The sequence below is a fragment of the Gobio gobio genome, assembly GCF_949357685.1.
Source record: "Gobio gobio genome assembly, chromosome: 8".
Classification (NCBI taxonomy): Eukaryota; Metazoa; Chordata; class Actinopteri; order Cypriniformes; family Gobionidae; genus Gobio; species Gobio gobio.
In genome coordinates this window covers 19,159,438-19,185,899 of record NC_137114.1, presented here as the reverse complement: position 1 = coordinate 19,185,899, position 26,462 = coordinate 19,159,438, and the positions used below count along the sequence as shown (strand labels likewise).

General features: G+C 38.1%; 1 protein-coding gene across 3 annotated transcripts in view; it reads left to right on the top strand.

Moving 5' to 3' along the window:
* The window catches only part of robo2 (roundabout, axon guidance receptor, homolog 2), a 236,605-nt gene that overhangs the window by 189,920 nt on the left and 20,223 nt on the right, over nt 1-26,462 (top strand). For 2 of the 3 annotated variants that reach the window (XM_079823626.1, XM_079823625.1), the window contains 3 exons: nt 3,662-3,704; nt 20,190-20,317; nt 22,528-22,803. In XM_079823626.1, the coding sequence (XP_079679752.1) occupies nt 3,662-3,704; nt 20,190-20,317; nt 22,528-22,803 (447 nt within the window). Of the gene's footprint in view, nt 1-3,661; nt 3,705-20,189; nt 20,318-22,527; nt 22,804-23,881; nt 24,008-26,462 lie in introns of all 3 variants that reach the window. The other variant, XM_079823624.1, reaches the window with a different exon arrangement.

The following is a 26,462-nucleotide window of genomic DNA, read 5'->3' as shown; positions in this document are numbered from 1 at the left end:
TACCATCCGGCCCAGCAGCTTTCCTGACATCCACACGTTTGAGTGCCCTCCGAACCTCGTCCTCCGAGACAGAGATCACGTGACCGTTGCTGCTCTGAGGGACTCTCTCTGACGCGTCACTCGCCGGAGTCGCGCTGCCGCGATTACCATCAAAGCGAGCGTAGAAAGAGTTTAACTCGTTCACCAGCAACGGATCAGCTCTCACCTCTGCAGAGGATTTAGTTCCAAAAGCACAGATGGTTCTCAGTCCCTGCCACATCCGCCGGGAGTCGTTGAGTTGGAAATGAGATTCCACTCTGTCTTTATAGCGGAGTTTTGCGGCTTTAACGGCGCGCCGGAGGGCGTAACATGAAGCTTTGTACTCCCTCATATCCCCCGTTAGGAGACCGGCATTGTAAGCGGTGGTGCGCGAGTTTACTGCAGTGCGAATTGAACTGTCCACCCACGGTTTCTGATTAGGGAAGGACGTTATAGTTAATGTTTGTGTGGCTTGCTCTGTCAGTGTGTTAATAAAGCAGAGCGCCACTTCTGTGAACTCGCTGACGTCTTCAGAACTCGCGCGGAACATGTCCCAGTCGACGTCATCAAGAGCTGCCTGTAGCGTGATCTCTGAATGGGATGACCAGCGTTTGACTTCCCTCCTCACCGGGGGCTCTTGAACGAGCCTTTGTTTATATTCCGGTGTGAGGAAAATGGCGGCATGGTCCGATTTGCCAAAAGCTGGCTGTGAACGAGCTTTGTAGGCGTTCTTAAACGGAGAGTAGCAATGATCCAGTGTGTTTGCTCCTCGTGTGGGACAGGAGACATGCTGGTGAAAGTTTGGCAATACTTTCTTTAGGTTAGCTTTGTTAAAATCACCCGCGACGATGAAAGCAGCGTCGGGGTGTTTGTTTATGAAGCCGCTGGTCACATCATGGAGGGCAGATAAAGCCAGCCCCGTGTCTGCCTGTGGTGGAATATAAACGGCAGTGGCGATGACCGAGGAAAACTCCCTCGGTAGGTAGAAAGGCCGGCACATGAGAGTTAAATGTTCCAAGTGAGGCGAGCAGGATCGCGAAAGAATGGAGATGTTCCTAGGATCGCACCATTTCTTGTTTATCATGAAACACACTCCACCGCCTTTAGATTTCCCGGCCTCGGCTGTTCTGTCCATCCGAAAAAAGTTCTCGGACGGCGTCACGGCTGTATCCGGGACCGCTGGCGTGAGCCATGTTTCGGACAGACAATAGATGTTGCAGTCTCTCATGTCCCGTTGAAAACTTATCCTGGCTCTAAGATCGTCCATCTTAGTGGTCCATCTTAGTGGTAAGAGGCATGGCATCAAGTTTTGACGCAAATCTACCCGCGGTTCGTATCCGCCTTTTGCCGAACTCACTCCATTTTCTCATCACATATCAGGTCGGAAAGGCATTTATTTTTATTTTTTTAAATGAAGAAAATATTAGAACAGTGTAAATAAAGCACCTAACATGTGTTTAATAATAAGTGTTTATCAGTTAGGGGTAAGTAAACAGACATGTGCTGAATTAGAGACGGTAAAAGTGAGTGGGTCCAATATCATTGATCGTAAAAAGTGGGTGGGTCTTGTCCCACCCACATACAATGGTTCCGACGCCCATGGTCTGATGCGAAAGACAACTAGTTGTCCAGTCCGGTTCCGTTCACACAGCGCTGTTTTTTTTTTGAGAATGCTGAAAATGTACGATGTGCGAGTTCGGTTATAGAATGCAGTTTTCACTCCTGTGAACTGAACTGTGTGTGAACGTAACTGTATTAAGGGCTCAAATACATGATTGACAACCGTATTCTGCTGCTGTGAGAACTTGGCCTTACCTATACCACCGCAGGAGTCACTCTGGATTAGTTCATGTGATATTTGTTAAGTGTGCATGCTTAGACGGAAAAGGGAAAATGTGTATTAGTTTACTCACTCTCGTTCTAAAAGAACATATTTTCAAAAATGCTTCAGTGTTTTTTTGGTGCTGTTGTTGTTGTTATTTGTCTCCATACATCGGGATTCAATATTGTTTTACTCCCCCAGTGACATTCATTGAATGCACAAAAACATGCTATTGTGCACTTTGAGTTAGACAAAAGTGTTTTTTTTTTAAACGAAGTACACCTGATTTAGTTTCCTTTTCATGAGTCATCCATCCATTCGGTCTTCATTTTTGCACACACTGTAAAAAAATGTTGCTGCATTAAATTAAAGGGTTAGTTCACCCAAAAATGAAAATTCGGTCATTAATTACTCACCCTCATGTCGTTCGACACCCGTAAGACCTCCGTTCATATTCAGAACACAAATGAAGATATTTTTGTTGAAATCTGATGGCTGAGAAAGGCTTCAGATAGGCCTCCATTGGTAATCAGTACATTTACACTCCCAAGACCCATAAAAGGCACTTAAAACGTCGTTACAAAGTCCATCTCACCACAGTGACTACAATAATCTTTACGATGCGACGACAATAGTTTTTGTGCGCAAAAAAATCAAAATAACGACTTTATTCAACCTCTTCTTGTCTTCCGTGTGTGCCTCCACGACGCATGCGCGAGAATATGACGTAGCGCCGGGGTTCGGGAATCCATGAAATGCACACTTTAGCCCGATTTTGAGAACTACGCCGAGACCTAAAGCACGATCAATGTAGAATTCAACAGCTTAGACACGCGCGTCTTCCTCTGCTTGTAAACAAATCGCTTCTGGGTCATGTGTCCGAACGCCGGATCTGCGTCATATTCTCGCGCATGCGTCGTGGAGGCACACACGGAAGACAAGAACAAGTTGGATAAAGGTGTTATTTCGATTTTTTTTGCGCATCAAAAACTATTGTCGTCGCATCGTAAAGATTATTGTAGAGCCACTGTGGTGAGATGGACTTTGTAACGACGTTTTAAGTGCCTTTTATGGGTCTTGGGAGAGTAAATGTACTGAATGCCAATGGAGGCCTATCTGAAGCCTTTCTCAGCCATCAGCTTTCAACAAAAATATCTTCATTTGTGTTCCGAATATGAACTGAGGTCTTACGGGTGTCGAACGACATGAGGGTGAGTAATTAATGGCAGAATTTTCATTTTTGGGTGAACTAACCCTTTAAGTACAATCAACTTGGATGTTTGAGTCATTTGAACTTAAATTACATTAAACTTTAAGACTTTTAAGAGTTGAATCTTTTATAGCTTATTAAAAAAGTTGAAAATTGCTTAACTTATTTTGGGGAGTTAAAGCAATGTAAAAACATATGTTGGCTTAACTTATTGACCGTATAATTATTTACAGTGCACTTTTTTAGGACAGTGCACTTCAGTTGCTTTCTTTTGGCAAGAATATGAAGACAAAACTAGCAAATTATGGAGATAAAGTTTCAAAGATGCATTCAAATTCACTGTGCATGTTCATTTTATGTGTGCTCTGAGCAATTCGGTCACTTGTGTTAGATTAGGAAGACATACAAAGTTGCACACACATGCATACACAGACGTTTTATTTCTTAATCAGTCCCTGCTGTTTAACTTGCCAGTGTGGAATCATGTTTAAAAATCATTCATTAGAATGAGAAAGATGCATAAGAGATTGAATTCTTGCTACGAGTTGATGATGTTACGATGACTCAGTCTCTTTCTCTCTCTCTGTTTTCTACCCTCTTTCTGACCCCAGTGACGTTCCAGCGTGTTGATGGAGGCTTGATGAGCAACGGGAGGTAAGATTCCTGTCATCCGCCTTCTCGTTTCCCCTTGTTTTTCCTCGGCATGCCACAAAACAGCACTGGTTATTATCTTTGTGCCAATCACCTGCCTTTAACCTTCAAAGACCAGCCCCTCAATTCCAAATCTCATTCATATTCTGTCCATCATCCCCTGGAAGGTCATCAAAACCATTATCCTCTACATGGCAGTCGTCTTCCAACCCGTACTCGGCTTTTAAGGGTTCGCGCCATCCCTGCACGGTTAAAAATTCATCTGGAGAGACGCTGCACAGGAGAGAACTGGAAGGTTGTTTCCATAGGTTTCTGCGAGAGCTCTTGTGGCACACAACCGTTTCTCATGGGTCAACGGCTTGATTAACCTTCTAAAAGTCACAGTAGAGTCCATCAGTGTGGAACAATTCTTTGCATAGCCATTAATACAGTTCTTTCAAATTTAAATAAACAATTCAACCAGGTGTATTATTACTCACCACTATAAAGGTCTTCAACAGGGGGTCCATGCATCAGTAATGAAGACAATATTATGTATATACGTGTATATGTATATATATATATATATATATATAATTTTTTTTTTTTTTATGTAATACATTATTATATATACATTATACATTAGATATATAATATTTATATAAAAATTATATATTATAAATTCTATTATTGTATGTTTATTATATTTTAATGTAATACATTATTATATACATTATAAATTATATATATAATATTTATATAAAAATTATACTGTATATCATAAATTATAATATTGTATGTTTATTATATATTTTAATGTAATACATTATTATATATACATTATACATTATATATATAATATTTATATAAAAATTATATATTATAAATTCTATTATTGTATGTTTATTATATATTTTAATGTAATACATTATTATATATACATTATATTCAATTCAATTCAATTCAAATTTATTTGTATAGCGCTTTTCACAATACACATTGTTTCAAAGCAGCTTCACAGAAAGTGCATTTCATAAATGTACATTGAAAAATGTTAGAAAAGAGAATGTTAAAGAAAAAAATGTTAGGATAAGTTAATCAATCATGTATTATTTTAGGCCATAACAACGCTGGCGTTGAGTCGTCTCTTCACAGGCGTCGAGTCGTCTCATCACAGGTGTCGGGGCATCTGAAGTCTCCATCAGAGGCTGGATACAAACTGGAGCTGACGAACTAGTTACCTCGGGACTAGTGTCCCGAGATAACAACAGAAAAGCAGATGGGAAATAATTAGCATAGCTGCTGTTCAGAATATTAATGCTGTTGGTGCGATTTAACTGTAGTATAAAACTTAATTATAATGTGAATGCTTGGCTAAAGAGATGCGTCTTTAATCTAGTTTTAAACTGGGACAGCGTGTCTGAACCTCGAACAATATCCGGAAGACTATTCCAGAGTTTAGGAGCTAAATGTGAAAAAGCCCTCCCTCCTTTAGTGGACTTAGATATCCTAGGAATGACCAGAAGCCTTGAGTTTAGTGATCTTAAAGAGCGCGATGGATTGTAGGGCGATAAAAGATCAGTTAAATACACTGGAGCTAAACCATTTAGGGCTTTATAGGTCAGTAGCAATACTTTGTAATTGATACGGAACTTAATAGGTAACCAGTGTAGGGATGATAAAATTGGTGTTATATGATCATATTTTCTTGACCTAGTAAGCACTCAAGCAGCTGCGTTTTGGACTAACTGCAGTTTGTTTATCGATGATGCAGGACAACCAGCTAATAAAGCATTACAGTAATCTAGTCTCGAGGTCATGAATGCATGAACTAACTTTTCTGCATCAGAAATAGATAGCATGTTACGTAGCTTGGCAATGTTTCTAAGGTGGAAAAATGCCGTTTTTGTAACATATGAAATATGACTTTCGAAAGATAAGTTGCGGTCTAATATAACACCCAGGTCTCTTACTGTAGTGGATAAAGCGACAGGACATCCTTCCAAGTTAAAGTTGTATTGTGAGAGGTTTTGTGGGCAATTTTTTGGACCAATAAGTAACACCTCCGTTTTATCTGAATTTAATAGCAGAAAATTACACGTCATCCAGTGTTTAATATCATCAACACACGCTGTCAGTTTAGATAATTTAGCGTTTTCATCTGGTCGTGATGAAATATATAATTGAGTGTCATCAGCATAACAGTGGAAATTAATTCCATGTTTTCTTATAATATTACCAAGTGGCAGCATATATATTGAGAATAGCAGAGGGCCTAGCACGGATCCTTGCGGCACCCCATAGTCTACTGATGTTATCTTTGATTTTTCCCCATTTAGACAGACAAAATGGTAGCGGTCTGATAAATACGATCTAAACCAGTTTAATGCCTGTCCCTGAACACCAGTGTAATTTTGAAGTCGATCTAATAGTATTTTATGATCTATAGTATCGAACGCAGCACTAAGATCAAGTAGAACTAGTATTGAGATACAGCCTTGGTCAGAAGCTAGAAGTAAATCATTTGTGATTTTAACGAGTGCAGTTTCTGTGCTATGATGCTGCCTGAATCCTGATTGAAATTTTTCATAGATATCATTTTCTTGCAAGAAAGAGCACAATTGAGCGGACACAACTTTTTCTAGTATTTTAGACATGAATGGAAGATTTGATATTGGTCTGTAATTTGCTAGGTTATTATGATCTAATTGTGGCTTCTTAATGAGAGGCTTTATGACTGCCAACTTGAATATTCTTGGAACATGACCTAAAGATAAAGACGAGTTAATAATATTGAGAAGAGGCTCTTCCACTACAGGTAACAACTCTTTCAGTAGTTTAGTGGGTATTGGATCTAATAAACATGTTGTTGGTTTAGATGCAATGATAAGTTTATTTAGCTCTTCCTGTCCTATGGTTGTAAAGCGGTGTAGTAATTCTTGAGGGGCGATAATTGCGGTTGAATCATAAGACATCATTAATGATTGTACATTTACAATTTTGTTTCTGATGCTTTCTATTTTGTCAGCGAAGAAGTTCATAAAATCATTACTACTAAACTGTAACGGAATATTTTGTTCAGGCGATGCTTGTTTATTTGTTAGTCTAGCCACAGTGTTAAATAAAAACCTTGGGTTATTTTGGTTATTTTCTATTAGTTTGCGGAGATGCTCAGCCCTGGCTGCTTTTAGGGCCTTTTTATAACGTGACATACTTTCTTTCCATGCGATTCTAAAGACCTCTAAATTAGTTTGTTTCCATTTACGCTCTAAGTTACGAGTTTCTCTCTTGATAACATGTGTAGCACTGTTGTACCATGGTGCTTTAGTTTTCTCTCTAACCTTTTTTAATCTAATTGGTGCTACAATTTCTAATGTACTAGAGAAAATGGTGCTCATACTGCTAGTCATTTCCTCTAGTTCATCTGTTTGTTTGGGTTCACTTAGCAGCTGAGCCAGATCAGGTAAGGTATTTGAGAATCTATCTATAGTGGTTGGAAGGATTGTTCTGCCTGGTCGATAACGTGGCGCAACATGACAGATTTCAGCAGTACGCAGTATGCAAGTTACCATGTAATGGTCAGTGACATCATCACTTTGTGGTATAATATCTATATCGGTTGGGTTGGTTCCATGTGATATAATTAAATCTAGTGTGTGATTAAGACGATGAGTGGGACCAGTGACGTTTTGCTTGACCCCAAAGGAATTTAATAGATCTGTAAACGCAGCCCCTAACGCGTCATTTGTGTTATCTACGTGTATGTTAAAATCTCCAACAATTAATGCTTTATCGACGTTGACCAATAGATCTGAGAGAAAGTCTGCAAACTCTTTTAGGAAAGCAGCATAGGGCCCTGGAGGTCTATATACAGTAGCTAAGGCTAGAGATAATACAGATTTCTTTCTTACATCTAATAGCGTGACATTTAGCACTAGTACTTCAAATGAATTAAACCTGTGACCTGTTTTCTGGGTAACATTAAGAATATCTCTATATATTGTTGCAACACCGCCGCCACGACCAATCAGACGGGGCTCATGCTTATAACAGTATCCTGGCGGAGTAGACTCATTTAGACCGAAATAATCATTTGGCTTAAGCCAGGTTTCAGTAAGGCAAAGTACATCGAAACTATTATCTGTGACCATTTCATTTACAATAACCGCCTTAGGTGTGAGCGATCTAATGTTTAGAAGACCTAGTTTTAGAAATTGTTTTTGTTCACTAATATTGAGATTTTCTGGTTTAATCACAATTAGATTTTTCCTAGATCCTACAGTAGATTTAATGTTTGACCTCACTAAACGAGGAATAGACACAGTTTCTATATAATGTTCTACATTGGTACTTATGTCAATTAAGTTAGTACAAAATTGGTTTTGTTCACTAATATTGAGATTTTCTGGTTTAATCACAATTAGATTTTTCCTAGATCTTACAGTAGATGTAATGTTTGACCTCACTAAACGAGGAATAGACACAGTTTCTATATAATGTTCTACACAGTTATGTTCAGACACAGTTTCTATATAATGTTCTACATTGGTACTTATGTCAATTAAGTTAGGACAGCAAATACTGTTATTTGGACTTTGACTTACTAGTCATATGATGGTGTGCAGCGCTCTGGAGATGTTGTCCGACAGAAGAGCCGCTCCGATTCTGCTGGGGTGAAGGCCATCAGGACGGAAGAGCCTAGGTCGCTCCCAAAACAGATTCCAATTATTTACAAAGAGCAGCTTCTGTTCATTACACCATGACATTAACCATTCATTTAGAGCAAATAATCTACTGAACTTTTCATGTCCTAGTCGGTACGTGGGAAGCGGTCCCGACACGATGATCGATGCTTCAGGCGATGTTCTGCGCACCGTCTCGATCAGGCTCCTGTAGTCCCTCTTCAGAACCTCCGTCTGTCGCAGCCTGGTGTCGTTCGTCCCCGCGTGCAGCACGACAGCTCCGATGCGCTCGTCACCGTTCAGGATCTCGGGAACCTGCGCAGCGACATCGAGAACTCGAGCACCAGGAAAGCAGTGAGTGATAACATTGCCTTTACCTGAGGTAGCGTGGACATGCCGGACGATGGAAGTACCGATGACCACAGCGTCGCGTTCCGTCTCGCGAAGAGGGGAGAAGCGGTTCCGGGTGGAGATCTCGAAGACCGGGAGGGGCGGAGAGGTCCTCGCTCTGGTCCTGGCTCGCGTCTTCCGCTGTGGAAACACCCAGGGTCCATGGCGCTGTGTCGGTGCCGGAGTGAACGAAACCAGGGATGATGATCGCGTCCTGGGTGCTTGGGTCCTGTGCAGAGAAACACGCGGAGTAGACGAGGTCGGAGTCAAAATGTTAGTATCCACTGACTTGTGCGCATCGGCGCGTGATGTTTCAAGCGCCGTTCGCCGCTCTCTCAGCACAGCTTGTCTGTCTAGAAGGCCGCGAATCTGACTCGCCAACGACTCCAACTCCAACTGCACCGAATGCAGCTCGAACGTGTCCTCACCTGCACTCAAAGGTAACATTAGACACACATCCGAGTTATTCGCCATTGTAGCGGAAGTGCTACGATGGCGAATTGTAGCTATCAGTGTTTACCGGGTGTAACGTTAAACAAGTTACCACGCGTGCAAGGCTAGCGGGCTACCGGTGTAAACAAGTTACCACGCGTGCAAGGCTAGCGGGCTACGGCTAGTAGCGGAAGTTCGGATATAAGTAGCGATATCAAAGCAATCCGATTGTTTTTTATAGAGAATCGTATCGGAGATATGTTCACACGCTGTAAATAATAGAAAGTATTCGTTTGTAAGCGAGTATTAAGAAGAAAATCAAGGATTATGAATCAATTTGACGGAGCTCAAACACAAACAACGCGCTCACAACCCCTTACCGAATCCAGTTATACATTTCATATATATATAAAATTTATATAAAAATTATATATTATAAATTCTAATATTGTATGTTTATTATATATTTAATGTAATTCATTATTATATATACATTATACATTTCATATATTTAATATTTATATAAAAAAAATATGTATTATAACAATTATTGTATATTTATTATATATTTTAATGTAATACATTATTATATATACATTATAAATTATGTATATATAATATTTATATAAAAATGATGTATTATAAATTATAATATTGTATGTTTATTATATATTTTAATGTAATCCATTATTATATATACATTATAAATTATATATATATAATATTTATATAAAATTATATATTATAAATTCTAATATTGTATGTTTATTATATATTATATATACATTATAATATTATATATATATATTTTTTATAAACAATAAGTTATTTAAAATGTAAATTAATTTAGTAACATTGTTAAACATTCAACTGAACTTTAGATTTTGGTCATATAAGAACTTTTTGTTTGACGGATCACTGCAAGAAATCGAACGTATGAACACCCAGTTTAATCAACAGATCAAACTACAGCATGCACCCACAGCAAATCTGCGCATATACATCAAGCTCGCTCTGATATCATCATGTGACTGATGGATGAAAATATGAGCTCTGCTGGCTTGTGTACCCTACATTCTGTCACACACACACACACACATACTGTACGTACACACACAAATCTCCGCACATCTCCCTTCACGGACGGCTAGCCGCTCATAAATCTCACCCCCCAAAAAGAATTAGCAGGAACAATTTAAGCAGAGAGGGGTTTTATTTTATCATTTGTCAGCCCTCCCTCTATCCCCGCTGCCTGTACGGACCCCCACATTGATAAATTTGCCTGTCACCTCAGCTGGGCGGCTGGAATATGAGCATGTGTAATAATGTAAAAATAATTACCCCAGGGAGAGGCTAGACTAACCCTTCCGGAATCTTCCAGCGGGCTTCGTTTTTTTAAGGGGCAGAAAGGAGAGTAAGGGTTCGTTTGAATGACACCAGTTACCAGTCAGACAGGAGTGGAATGTCTGTCTTTGATCACACCAGACGGGCCAGATTCACTCAGAATCTGAGCTTGTGGATCTTTTTTGTATTAATTCCACACACCCACACGCCGTCTCATTGTCTCTGCTGCTGTATCTATAGATTGAAGGTGTTTTAGAAGCTGAAATTAAAGCCCCGGCAAGTGTCACCTGATTCCCCTGCAGGAAGTGAAGTTCTGCTGATTGATTCGAAGATTCCATTCCAGATCCCTTGGGACTCGTATCTAATCTAAAAGGACGTCCAATTGTATTTTTTTTAATAGTGATACCTTGTCTTTAGCTATATAGCACCCTAGAGATCCGAGATAAGCGCTAACCTCTGTAGATCTCAATTAAGACAGTCATTCTTTGTAACACTATGAGGTCTGTGTATATGATACATTATAAAGACATTGACAACGACTTATTCTCATTTAAGCCTGCTATATACAAGTTATCATTCATATTCATAATCATTCTAAGCTGTAAGGCATTATGAATGCATTAAAGATACCTAATGATATATTGTATGCAATGTGCAGTAAAAAGAGCACATTGCTTGTCGAACTATTAGTGATATATTGTTTATTAAAACTTTATATCAAATTTTCATTTGCACATTTTTATTGAACAAATTCACTCTTTTGCTTGAGCATATATTATAAAAAATGTAATACAACACACACACACACACACGCACACATACACTATATTGCCAAAAGTATTGGGACACATCCCTCCAAATCATAGAATCCAGGTGTTCCAATCACTTCCATGACCAGAGGTGTATAAAATCAAGCCCAAGGCATGCAGACGCTTCTACAAACATTTGTGAAAGAATGAGTCGCTCTCAGGAGCTCAGTGAATTCAAGAGTGGTACTGTGATAGGTTGCCGTAATTTCCTCACTACTAAATATTCCACGGTCAACTGTTAGTGGTATTATAACAACGTGGAAGCAATTAGGAGCAACAGCAACTCAGCCACGAAGTGGCCACGTAAAATCACAGAGCGGGGTCAGCGCATACTGAGGTGCCCAGTGTGCAGAAGTTGCCAACTTTCTGCAGAGTCAATAGCTACAGACCTCTAAACTTCATGTGGCCTTCAGATTAGCTCAAGAACAGTGTGTAGAGCTTCATGGAATGGGTTTCCATGGCCGAGCAGCTCATCCAAGCCTTACATCACCAAGAGCAATGCAAAGCTTCAGATGCAGTGGAGTAAAGCACACCACCACTGGACTCTAGAGCAGGGGAGATGTGTTCTCTGTCTGACAATCCGATGGACGAGTCTGGGTTTGGCGGTTGCCAGAAGAACGGTACTTGCCTGACTGCATTATACACTCTAAAAAAAAAAGGTTCTATATGGCACTAAAAGTGGTTCTTCATCGTAATCATAGAGCAACCACTTTTGGTGCTATATAGCACCATATCTTAACATGTTCTGTATATGGTAGCGGGGCTATATAGCACTTTAGTCAGTGGTGCTATATAGCACCTTAGCAAAAGAACCGCTGAAGAACTATTGAAGCACTAAAATTGGTGCTATACAGCACTTAAAAAGGTTCCCCTATGATTACGAGCCAAGAACCAATTTTAGTGACATATAGAACCTTTTTTTTAGAGTGTGCCAAGTGTCCATATTAAACCCTATGGATTAAGATGCCATTAAAGTTCATGTGCCTTTAAAGGCACATGTCCCAAAACTTTTGGCAATATAGTGTGTGTGTGTTTATATATATTATAACATGCATGGGTGCATGCTGTAGTTTGATCTGTTGATTAAACTGGGTGTTCATATATACGATTTCTTGCAGTGATCCGTCAAAAAAAGTTCTTATGTGACCACAATCTAGAGTTCAGTTGAATGTTTCATGAAATGTTACTAAATTATAATATTAGACACTGTTAGATTATTTAAAAGGTCATACTTTATAATAAGAACTAAGAATTACTTAATTCTATACAGCATTTATTAATCATTTACTACCTTAAAATCAAAATTTGCATTTGTCAACATTATATTTTAACTTAATATAGACAATAAGCTATCCAATTAATGTTAGTTTTTTTTTATTTTTATAATCTATATCACTCATAAATTGCTAGTAATTTTCACCAAAAATGACAGAGAAAGAGCAAGTAACATTGAATTAAGCGTGACATTTTTAAGACTAAATTGTATTTTTTTTTTTTTTTTTTTTTTTTTTACAGTGTATGTAAATAACATCAGAATTTAATATAGTGATGCATCCAGTAGGTGTTTCGCGTCTTAGCTTTTACTATATGATCTATTTTGTATTATGAATTGACCAATCAGCAGCCAGGACCATAATATGCATTCTATATGCTGGCTTCATAGCAAGAGTTACCAAAAGTGGGTTTATGCTGTGAAGGTGCTCTACATGCATCAGAACACTTGATCTGCCTTCTTCTGTCAGATCGGGATGAATCCACATGACTAAAGTTCCTGGAGAGATGATGGGCGAACAGGAGAATGTGTTCATTTGTAACAGTCTTTGTTTATTGCATTAATTAGACGATGGCAAATGAAGCCGCGTCTGTTTCTGCAGCTCCTCATTGGCTGCTGCCAAATTGCTTGTACTGAACAATTACGCTTAATCGATCACAGAATAAATGATTCATGGAAGATGAATAGGCGGCATATTGGTCAGGCCTTGAACTGATAGAAACTGATAATGGCGTTTTTTTTCCCCCTTATGCTTTCTTTTTCCTACACAATGTCTTTTTCTTCCTTTTTTCCCCTTTTATTTCTTTCTTAGCAAATTTATTCCTTTTCTTTTTTTGTGGCTCCCACAAGTCTTTACTCCTTTCTACAAACACGTATTTCTTATATACATTCAGAAAGCCTTCTAGTTTTGTGAAATTGCATTGCACACTAGTCAGGTGGCCATAAATATGTGGGAAATTGAGAGGCTACAAAGCGTTTGACTAATGGATTTACAGAAATAATTTCCCTTTTAAGAAGTGATTTCTCAACATTTCAACATCTACTGCATATCTAATCAATACTGACGAACACATTCATTATTATTTGATTCTTCACTCATTGAGTCACTCATTATTATAATTTTATCTTATACATTTTTTATTTCTCATTAAACTCACAAACCCCAGTCTGGGAAAAACCTGACGTAATGTAATGTTTAATGCACTAGATAACAAAAATCGTTGTATTATCCTATTGAAATGTAATGCATGAGTTAGGTCAAAAGTAATCTAAAAGTAATCCAAAAAAGTAGTCAGATTACATTACCTAAATTGTGTAATGTAATGGATTACATTACTAACTACTATTTTTGTCATGTAATTTGGAATCAGTAACTGACTACAATTTGTAAGTAATCTACCCAATAATACGCATACGTGGATGATGAAAATTCAGCTTTGCATCACAGATATAAATTATATTTTAAAGTATATTAAAATAGAAAACCATTATTTTAAATTGCAATAATATTTCACAATATTACAGTTTTTTCTGATCAAATAAATGCAGGCTTGATTAGCATAAGAGACTATTAAAATAATAATGTTTCCAGACTACGGTACTGTGTATACATACTGTGTGTATATATATACAACAGATCAAACTTTTTTTTTCTTAACCAGCTTTTTTTTCAAAGCTCCTTCCCTTCCTTTCTTTCAGATCTATATGTTTATACAGGCATGTTTGTGTGTATATTAGATTTTCACTGTGCTCAAAGTAAGCGACAGCATCCTCCAGCTAATGTAAATCTGAAAAGCAAATGCATGTTTCAGCATGCCTTAAGCATAATTTAATGTGCAGGCTTTTACTTCGGCCTCTCTGTGGCGTTCTCTCTCTTTCTGCTGCTGTATTGGAGGGCGTGTGGGCCTGTAAAGCCCGTCTGATTTATGAAGTAGGATTGGGATTAATATTGCTCACTCGGCTTGTTTACGACGATCCTCACAGACGCGCTGCGAGGTTGTATTTCACAGTTGCGCGCGTGTCTAGGAGCGTGGCAGGGAAAAATGGAGCCAAATCAAATCTCTTTCGTCTCAAGGCCACAGTGCGCTCTTGCTGTCTGAGGAGAGGGATTCAGGGCTGGTGTCAGGGCTGGGATGAGGCCCCTGGCCCCGCTCCCGGTGATTTGCGGGGCAGAAATATGCCCGCTAAAACGATATTTCTCAATCTAATCATCTCGCACGGGAAAAGATGAATGCAAGGACAGAGCCGCCGTTACCACAGTCAACATCATCATCACCCACACTTACAAATGATCCCTCTGAGGGCTGGCTGGGAGAGTATGCATGTGCGTGTTTACAAGAGAAATCAAAGTCAAACTCATGAAACGTCCATTTTTCTGGCTCGCTCAATTTACCAACTCTTCAATTTGAAGGAAACTGCGTTCACTACACATTCAGCTTGCACGGTAAAGGCCCGTTCACACCAAGAACGATAACTATATTAGCGTCCACATTACTGAATGATAACACTGTTTATTAAAATGACGTTTTGTCATCTATCGCATTAACCCTCTGGGGTTCTTCATTTATGGGTCACACTCAGGACCTTAATCCACACTCAGGGCGGGATTAAGATAAAAAAAGATTTGAGTAAAATCAATGAAATATATTTTTGTTCAATAATATTTTTTCTTTTCTTTTTTGGTGTTTTGAGATAATTTTATGATTTATAATTAATATTTATGCAATAATTATGACCCATTTGTTCCCATTGAATATAATACAAAATGTATATATATATATATATATATATATATATATATATATATATATATATATATATATATATATATATATATATATATATATATATATATATATATATATATATATATATAATTATATATATATTTTTTATTAAAGCTGTATTTCATTTTAGAGTCAAGCCTAGGCCTCATGAAAGCAATTTTTTAAATGAGATCGGTGCCATCCGGTGGACACATTGAGCATTTTTATCACGCAATAGCACATTTTTACCACTATAGTGGATCTTGCGTTTTATAAAAAAATGTTAAAAATCGTAGCTTCATCGGAATGGTCCGAAACTTGGTGACTTTATTGGTACTTGGTATATGAACACCCAAAAAAAATTGGGGATAGGATTTGAAAAGTCTAAGTGGTCGTAAAAAAAAATAGTCACACTCAGGACCTTCGGGTCAGAAATGACCCCAATAGGAAATGAATGGGAAATTAATTTTTTTTGTGCATACAATCTACACAGCCAGAATGCAGAAAAAAAGGACTCAACAGTGAGAGTGCAAAACAGACAAAAAAAGTCACACACACACACACACACACACACACTTATACACACAAAAACACACATACACACAAATTGTGTGTGTGTGTGTGTGTGTGTGTGTGTGTGTGTGTGTGTGTGTGTGTGTGTGTATGTGTGAGTCTTTTTGTCTGTTTTGCACTCTTGATGTTTTAGAGATTCACCCCTTCACTGTTGAGTCCTTTTTTTCTGCCTCCTGGCTGATTTGTAGATTGTATGCACAAAAAACCTCTGTATTTTCATATTTTGCCAATTTCCCATTCATTTCCTATGGGGGTCATTTTTGACCCGAAGGTCCTGAGTGTGACTATTTTTTTACGACCACTTAGACTTTACAAATCCTGTCCCCAATTTTTTTGGGTGTTCACATACCAAGTTCCAATAAAGTCACCAAGTTTCGTACCATTCCGATTTTTAACATTTAAAAAAACATTCGGGTCAGAAATGACCGAAGAACCCCAGAGGGTTAAATCCCTTTAAAACAACATGCATTTATTTTAAATACAGGAACGGTTTATTAAAAAGTACATTGTTAAAACACTTGAGTTAGAGAAAGAAATGTGTTGTAAAGATCACCTGAGGGCCAAACAAAACAAAAACAGCAAAGGTAGAGAGGACCTGGTTGTAAACGGGCAGGAAAGAGCATTTCGGAGGAGGTGAGGAGGGCACAGAATCGTTTTTCAGACAGAAAAAAATAAAGCAGAGGTGGAGGGGGAAGGTTTGAGAAGTCCTCAACGTATTACCCTATAAGAAGTCAACGTGTCTGAGGAGGAACCATCAATTTGAATGACTTGTTCCCCCCTGAGGGCCTGTTTTGGCATTCAGCTGCCACATCAGGGGGCGCTTAGTCTGTCAGGACCCCCGCCTCCTCAGCCCGAGACCCTCCATTCGGGCTCCGCTGGTTCTTATTAAAACCTGTGGCTTAGAAAGCGACAGGCTGCTACACTGCCATTACCGGTATATTGCCCCCGGCTTCAAAACCCGCACACTGTTCCCCCGGACCTAGGGGAGACAGGCCACCTCAGGGCAAATGTACATCCACAGAGAGCGGGAGTGGGAGGAGGCGAGACGAGAGAGAAAGTCACGGTGAAATAGAGAAAGAAAAGAGACAAAGACGACTGGTGTGTCTTGATGCACATCTACAGTTCGCCTGAGTCACTGGATGAGCTTGTTTGTGCCAGAGACTGTACACAGGTCAAACGAGGTCAAATAAATAGAATATATCACAACGCTCAACGTGGCAGCTGTCAGAAATGAAGCCTCAACTTTTTAAAGCTCAATTTGGGGTTCGTTTTAAGTTGCAAAGGAAGATTGTGGGTAAAATATTCAAGTACATTCATGCAGTTACTGTGGTAGATTATGCGACAGCTGTGGTTAAACAGAAATAGAGCTGTATCAAGAACAAATTGTGTATACGATTGTTTTTTGTTTTGTTTTGTTTTGTTTTATGGGGGGAATAATGCAATTTGAAACAGCAATATAATATTATTTATTTATTTATTTATTATTTTATGATAAATTAATGGCACAATAATGCAATATGGAACAACAATATAACATTATTTATTATGTATTATTTTATGATAATATTTTGCCACAATAATGCAATTTCGAACAACAAGATAGTATTATTTATGGATTTATTATTATTTTATGATCAATTTTTTGGAACAATAATGCAATTTCGAACAACAATATAATATTATTTATTTATTTATTATTTTATGATTAATTTTTGGCACAATAATGCAATAGGGAACAACAATATCACATTATTTATTTATTTATTTATTTATTTATTTATTTATTTATTTATTTATTTATTTATTTATTTATTTATTTATTTATTTATTTATTTATTTATTTATTTATTTATTTATTTATTTATTTATTTATTATTATTTTATGATTTATATTTTGGCACAATTATGCAATTTGGAACAACAATATAACAATTTATTTATTAATTTATTATTTTATGATAATTTGTTTGGCACAATAGTGCAATATGGAACAACAATATCATATTATTTATATATGTATTTATTATTATTTTATGATCAAGTTTTTGGCACAATAATGCAATTTCGAACAACAATATAATATTATTTATTTATTATTTTATGATACATTTTTGGCACAATAATGCAATATGGAACAACAATATAACATTATTTATTTATTTATTTATTTATTATTTATTGTTTTATGATACATATTTAGGCATAATAATGCAATATGGAACAACAATATAATATTATTTATTTATTTATTATTATTTTATGATCAAGTTTTTGGCACAATAATGCAATTTGGAACAACAATATCCTATAATAATCCTAGTAATTATTATTATTATATTTTTGGAACAATATGCAAATAAGTAAAATGTAACAATATGTAAATGACAGAATATTTATTTATTTATTTCACAAAAATACCTTTGGGTAGGCAAATGACAGAATTATAGTTAAAACATTTTTTAAACACTTTATACTAATCGTAATATGTATTTGTTCGTTTGTTTGTTTGTTTATTGGGACAATTAAACAATATAATAATGCAATTTTGCACAACAATACAATATTAATCATTATTTATTTATTTGAATTTTTAAATAAAAACAATAATAATTATAATATTTTTGGAACATCATGCATGCGGGTAAATGATAAAAAATAGCTGTTGTGCGTTACCAAGATGGCCTCTGATTGGACTGGACTTAAAAATGTATTTTGGTTAGTGCTCATGTCTTTGTGCACTTTTAAAATCTCTCATTCGCACCAGCATTGCTCTGTCTCTGTGACCATGACCACAAATTGCTGCTCTAACAGTGATGAAAGGCAAAATACATAGATGTGGGCCGAAAAAATGAGGAAGTCCTTGAGCGCTTCATTCATCCACCTCTCCACTCATTTGCCATTCCTCTATTGTTACATTCCCAGCCTTGGCGCAACCAATGGCTCTTTATTTCCATCTACACGCATTCTGAAGAGAGGAAAAAACAGCCATTTTTATAGTGGGAGTGTTGCTTTAGCAGCATAAACGGAGGGACGGGGGTAAAAACACCGCCGGGAGGTTGGAACACAAGCTCTCCTCAGCATCTGTTGCCCATGGCAACAAGCATCCAAGAGGTGATTGCACAGTAAAGTGGTGGTAATGGCCCACAGCACTCACCCATGACAGCTTAAAGTCTTAATGATGCCTTTACAACACACACACCCTTGGGAAGACACACAACACCTGTTAAATGAAACCTCCTATGTGAGCCGATTGTCAGATGTGGAGGAGTGTGTTGTAAAACAGAAGTTTGGTGAGCTAAAGATGGTGAGAGGTGATCTGTTAAATGAGGGTGTGTGTCTGTATACATCTACAATCAAAGATGTCTTCACTATGTGTTTCCAGGTTTCAATGAGAAACTAAATACTGAGTTGACCCCTCTATAGTACTAGTGTCTCAAATAAGAAAGAAAATGTGGTAATCCTCAATAAAATTAGCATTTCTATTGAAAAGAGATCCCATGAGAATGGCATACACGCCATTTGTTTGTGTTGTGTCTTTATTTTGAATCCCTGCTGATTTTTGTCATGCATTTAATTCATTATTTCTCCTCAGCATCTGTTGCCCAGTGTTGGGGAAAATTATTTAAATTAAAAGTATTACAATATTGTGTTACTCCCTAAAAAGGTGACCAATTGCGTTACACAGTTACTTTTTATGGAAAGTAATGCATTGTTACTTTTGGATTACTTTTTCTCATCTGTACATAACAAGAAAAGTTGCAAATGTAAAGGCCCTTTAACACCAAAAGTGAAATGAATAAATTCACACCTCTCCAGTAGAGGGCGCCGCTCAAACAAACCTTTCAGCTGTGCTGCCATTCTGGATTGAAGAAGAAGAAAGTTTAACGCTCTTATTTCAGACGTACAAACACAAATGTGATGTTTAACTAAAGTCAAATTTGCTTATTAGTATTTGGGTAATCAATAGTCAGCAGCAAAGACATTGGTTAAAAAAAAGTGAGATTAAATACATAAAGTATATTTGTGTTATTTAACACAAACACTGAAGTGAGATGAGTAAATGCATGTTCGTATTTAGTCTAGAACTACTATTATCAAATTATTCTGTCTCGGTCAATCTGAATCAATGTTTAAAAAAAAATCCATGTCCAATAATCACAAATACGTTATTCATTGCTCAAATAGTGTGGAAACTCAATATGGAGAATGAAGTCTCACATGCACGGTTTCTCTTCCCGCAGTCGTCCTGGTCTGCTGAATGCCAGTGATTCGGGGTACCCATGGCTCGCCGACTCCTGGCCGACCACCAGTCTGCCTGTTAACAGCGGTTCTGGAGGACCCAATGACCTCAACAACTTCGGCCGTGGAGGTAAATCCACTGTCTACATTAGCTTGAAATTTAGGACATATTAAATTGATTAGAAATGTAGTTGTAGTCGAGAGTTTAAGCTCTCTCCATCAACTGAAAGAAAATGTCCTCGTCCCCTTTTATATTTCTGGACAATGATTCATTCAGGGTGTCCCTGTGTTGTCCTGATGTACACCTGTATGCATATTGCATCGGGCGTGTTTGGACACAGGCATTTACTCATCATGTGCTGGAGACAGACCTATCAGACCTATCGCCACCCGCATCCTGCTGTCATGCTGAAACTAATGGCTGTCGTTGTGACCCACTGTCAGACAGAGGAAGGGCCGATAGCAGAGGAAGAGGGGTGGGGGGGGGTGAGGAAAAGATGGTGGTCGAGCAGTGAGTCGTGAAGGACAGCCACAGCTTGAGTGGTGCAGATGCAGCTGCTGTATATCATTTTCCCTTCAGTACACACACATACACACAAAAGTAGAGTTACAGCATTATTTCATACAGAAGTGCAAAGGAAAAAAATGCAAAAAGAACATAGTAGTAGTAGCAGTGAGTCAAAGGGATAGATTTAAAATAAATTAAAAGGCCTGTTCACACCAAAAAAATAGACACACACAAGTATAGCATATTCATATATAAATGATATAACGTAATATATGTATATAATACTACTACTATTAAAGGGGTCATGAACTGGCCTTTTAAATTTTTTTATACTGTTGTCTGAGGTCAACTTATGACGTTTGCGTGGTTTTTACCTTCAAAAACATCATAATGAATAAGTAATAAGCTATTTTCTGCCCTGGTTTTGAGGCTCTCTGAAAAACGCTCGGTTTTGATGGGCGTGCCGAACTGAAGACTTGGAAGTAAACGCCCACGGCTAGGATTGGATAAGATTTGCATATTTAATGAGCTTCAGCTCCCCTCAGTACATGTGGGAATTGTTTTGAAATAATCTGGGGAAACGCTCACAGGGCTCTCAAAATATCTTTATCAAACAAACACAAAGATTCATCTCTCATCCACCCGCGATTGATTGGAATGTTATTTTTGTATTACTTGGCCTGCCCGATCAGTGAATATAACCGCTAACCGTACAAGAACGGTTCGCGAACGCGCGCAAGAAAGGAATGTTAATTTCACTATTTAAGATAGCCCGTCGGCAGGCCGGTGATACGTTTTGGTAGACCGTCTGAAAAACACATAGCCCCGGGACGTTGGGCTTTGCGAGCCCTGGCCCATGGAGTCTGATCACGAATGAACCAATAACACCTCAAATAAAGGATTCTCCAGCCTGTGACCGCGTGCTAAGGTATGTAATCAATAGATATCAAACGATCTGTAACAATGCAATACTAACACATTTTTAAAAAAAAAACATGTTTTACTCACATTAGTGTGTTGCACCGTTCCTGTCGGATCCAATATAGAAGGCACAGCATTGTGTTTTAATCTCAATATGTCTGCAAATCCAGTCTCAACCTCTATCTTGTTTACAATCGATTCCGCGGTGAAATGAAGTGAACAAACGCGCAATGTCTTACGCACGTGAGCTGGAATCGCCATGTTTATTGCTTGGTAACGTGACCCGTTTAGCTCCACGAGTCGGTGGGCGGGCTTGAGGCGGCGCTTCTGCATTTTATGACATCAATGGTTAACTGGAAATTCTGAGATTGAACGTTTTCTGGGCCTGGTGTCTATAAAAGCTTCTCTTTGACTAACAAGGACGTTTTCAGCTCTGAAACTTACAGGATATTCTTATGTCACGATGAACTTTTATATATCAAAGGCTCAAAGGAAAGTTGATTTCTCAATTCATCACCCTTTAATACTAATAATAATTTGACACTGACTCAGATAAAAACATTTCAGAATTGCATAATTATCTGAGTATTCAGTATAAAAAAGATTATTATTATTATCATCATTATTTACACTCACTCAGATTCCAAAATTTATATTTGTGTATAGTATTATGTATATGTGTGAATGTTTGTGATACTTTTTGGGGTATTAAAAATTTAAAAATTTGTCCTAGAATTAGATTTTCTGAAATAAATCATATAATATTTAAAATCAAAGTTAACTTTTTGTGGGAATGAGTTTGTAAAAATGCATTTCTTTCAAAAGAGATCACTTCTCCCCAAACATCTCTAAGATAATAACCTCACAATCTTGTTTAACTCTCCTTCCGGCCATCTTCCCGTGCCTCTCAGACGTGATGCCCAGCGCCCAGGCTGATAAGACGGGCACCATGCTTTCAGACGGAGCCATTTACAGCAGCATTGACTTCACCACCAAAGGTGGATTCGGCAGTCCAAGCCCCGCGTCCCAGGCCACACCCTACGCCACAACCCAGATCCTCCATTCCAACAGCATTCATGAGCTGGCAGTCGATCTGCCTGAAGCCCAGTGGAAGACCTCCCTACAGGCCAAGCAGGAAATGGCCAGCTTGGGCTACTCACTGCCAGACAAGAACTCCTGCAACAACAGTGAGTCGGGCTGAAGGGCCAGGGGTCTGTGTGTGCGTATGTGTGCGTGTGTGTGTTACTTCATGTGAGCTTGTTTTTACGTCCAAAATCTTTTGAAACAAAGCCAGTTGCTCTATTTCTAGATACTGCCTGAGGTTTGAATCAGTGTTAATTTGACCAACATTGTATCAATGTTGCATTTTTTTGACATTCAGGAACAATAAGAATGTGTATCATTGGCCCATAACAAAATCCATGACCCTTGAATGTGTTTCCGACCGACCGGACTGCATTTATTATTTAAATTGTCTTTGGGCTAAAAGAATGTAACATCATTATCCAAGATTTATTCTATTTTGAAAAGCTTTTAGACAAATGCACCTTTTTTTATCAAAAAAGTACTACTTTCCATATTAATGAACTTATTCTCCACAGTTGAACAGAATGATAAATTGTAGCCATTCCTTAACGCAATTAAAAACCATTTGCGCTTTAATTTGGACTTGAATAAACCTCCAACTATAAAATTACTGTAAATCACATGAATAAATGTTTCCATGAACTGGTTAACATGCCAACAAATATAATTAATTCCAGGAAAATTAACACTAATGTATGTTGTTAACATCTGAATGAGACACTTTCCCAAGAAACTAGACAAATTGAGAGATTTTAAAGCAATTAGGCTCTGTTCCAAAACCTAGTGAGCTGCCTGCTACCTTTAGACTGATGCTAAAGAAAGCCTTTCTAAATAGATATAATACTTTCTTTTGCGTTTACTTTTTTCACTGAGCTCATTGCAGTAAATTCTAATGGAATATTTCCTGGATGTGGCCAAAATGAGAACATTATAGAAATGCCTACGACGCCTTCAAAAGATGCCTACATGGGCAACTCACTCGGTTTAGGAACAGAGCGAAAAGTGTTCAAATCAAGTAGTACGTCTAAGCGTTGTTAAATTTGAAAGAATAGGCTTTTGAAAAAGGAGTTGTGTGTGAAATCAGTGCTTTGCCTGTTGCTCTAACTGCACGTCCTTGCATGCGCTTGAGCCATCTTGCCCTCCACCTGATGCCACTTTTTTGCCCTTCGCCTCCACTAGCACTCCTTTTCATTCCTGACTACCGATTGGCTGACGGATTGTCTAATAGAATGCCACACAACCAATCGCAGGATTTCAGCACCACCAGCTCCCACAACAGCTCAGATCGGAGCAACAGTCTGTCAGGTTGGTATTTCACCGCTCCAGGGTCAGCAGCCCACCCGCATCTTTCCTTCAGTCTGCCCCTCTCCCCTTTCACCTCCACTAACCGTGGTGCACATGCCATGACTCCTGCTGTATACGGTGAATAGTATGGTTTGTATAATAATTGTGTTCCTCGTAGGTGTGTGGATGTAAAAGTCCTGTTCATCTAAAAAAAACTATAAACCTGCTGGTTTGTAGTAGTAAAATATGGTGAATTCTGCTGTGATACCTTTCTGTAATAATAGTTTGAGTCCATAAATTCATTATTTTTTTAAATAGTTTCAAATCAAGAATATCTACATGTCTACACGCGATGACAAAAGCCGATAGAACCCATTATAATCAGTGATGCTGTCTACACTGGATGCGGCGATGTTACTAATATCTGATTTGAGAGATAGTTTGTTTAAAAATATAAAAAATGTTGACAGAATATAAAGTACTTGCTTTGGCCCTTGTTTTAAAGGGGTCATGAATTACATTGTTTTATAGTGTTATAATGTTTCCTGGGGTGCACATATAATGTTAGTATGATTTTTACATCAAAAAATGACATAATTCAGAACTAAAAGGCATTTTTCCTACCCTGATTTAAGCCTCTGATTTGAACGCTCTGTTTGAAAGGGCGTGTCTGCTGTGAGACTTCAGTGTAAACGCCCACTGCTGAGTTTGGCTGACATATGAAATTGCATTTCATGTGTAACCCTCTCGAAAACTTTTAGAACGTTTTTACGGTTACGGCTCTCAAGGTTAACTAATCATGAAAAGTGTTGATTATAGCATTATATTTAGGTTGTGGCATTAAAGTTTGCAGTGTTGAGCACATGAATGCAGTGATCTCGTCATTGCAACTCGATTTCTGCACTCTCACTAATGCTTTCATCTAGCCTGACATTGTCATACTCAATTCTAGTCAGAATATGAGTCTGATTCTGCTCCGTTGGGCTGTGATTATGGGGCGTGTTTCAACCGAACCAGGAAAGACCTCAATTGGATAGACCTACAACCAATCAGAGCAACGGAGCGACGCATAACGTTAGCTGTCAACAGAACTCAACTGCACACAATGTTGCCAAGTCCAAGGTTTTCCCGCGGGCTATTTTTCCATGTCCGCGGGTTGAAGCGACCTCAATTATGTGATATTAAGACCCAGGAATGCGAATTTTAGCAGGCAACCCTGCCAAAAAACACACCCCCCAAACAATTTTTTTTTTCCGGAGAACTCCCTTGGAAAGCTATTGGGCTTGTTTTGGGCTAGTTTTGATTAGCAATTGGGCGGGTTTTGTTGTGAAAACGCATGCACGCACGCACGCTGGAAGAAGTAAAAGAAGAAGATGGGTGTAAACGATCTTTGCCGGTGTTGTAAAAAGAATTTAAAGATACACAGAGTACTTACCAACACGATCATCATTTCTGAGAGAAATAGTGAAGGTGAATGCATATACGAACAAGTTCTCCGTTTAGGATTAGAACGAATTCAACCCAAGCGCTCTTATGTGACGTGAATGCTTACGTTACTGTTGATCATCTGTCCATCATTGTATAAAGCCCGCCCTGACAATTTCATTGGTCCGAACAGCTCCTGTTCAGGCATAGTTGCTCCACAATGGATCAAGTCCATACCGAACTGCCCAACCTCAAATGTTGTGGGCGGGGTTAAGTTCGGCCGACATCCAGGCTAGCTTTCATCATAACTAACAGTGAAAACACAATGTAAATAAGAGATTCGTTGATTATAACGGGAGTTTTGGTGCAAGTCCAGATCTCAGTCATTAATAAACTCGTGCTGCTCCAGTGATTGCAAAGCGAACACTATTTGATCGCTTGCTATATATGATTTAATCACAGTTTAAATAATAACAGATTATTTTCATTCTACTAATAGAAACAATGTGAAGTTTAGTCACTGGTTTGATTTACTAACAAAGACAAATAACATCTGACTGTATGTAAAACAGTACATATCTGAAATCACTGGTCACAGATCAGGCATTAGAATGAACACGGTTACTTACATGTTGTGGCATTACTGTCGAGTCCATATGTTAACAGTCTGTTTGCAAATCCTGCGCTGTTTGGTTTACCAAAGAATCCACAGTAAAATGTAGCGAATACAAATAAATAATGCTCATCTGAGACATTCACATTGTAGAAAATAAATAACCACATTCCTAGCATTGGATCCTTTGGAAGGTAATGTTATTTTTAGTCCAGAGATTCTGAATTACTCTTCTCTCCTTGTCATCTCACTAACACGCCAGAGGGCGGGGCCAAAGTTGTAATGATGAAGTAGGCGTTGATTTTCTTCTGCAGAGACGATCTTTCACCATCATAGAAAGGAACATTCCACGAGTTGTTCTCTGGACTTGGTTAAATTGGTTAAGCTGTTTTTTTTCTGTTGTTGTGCCTGTTGTTGGTCGTGTGGTATTTGTCCCGC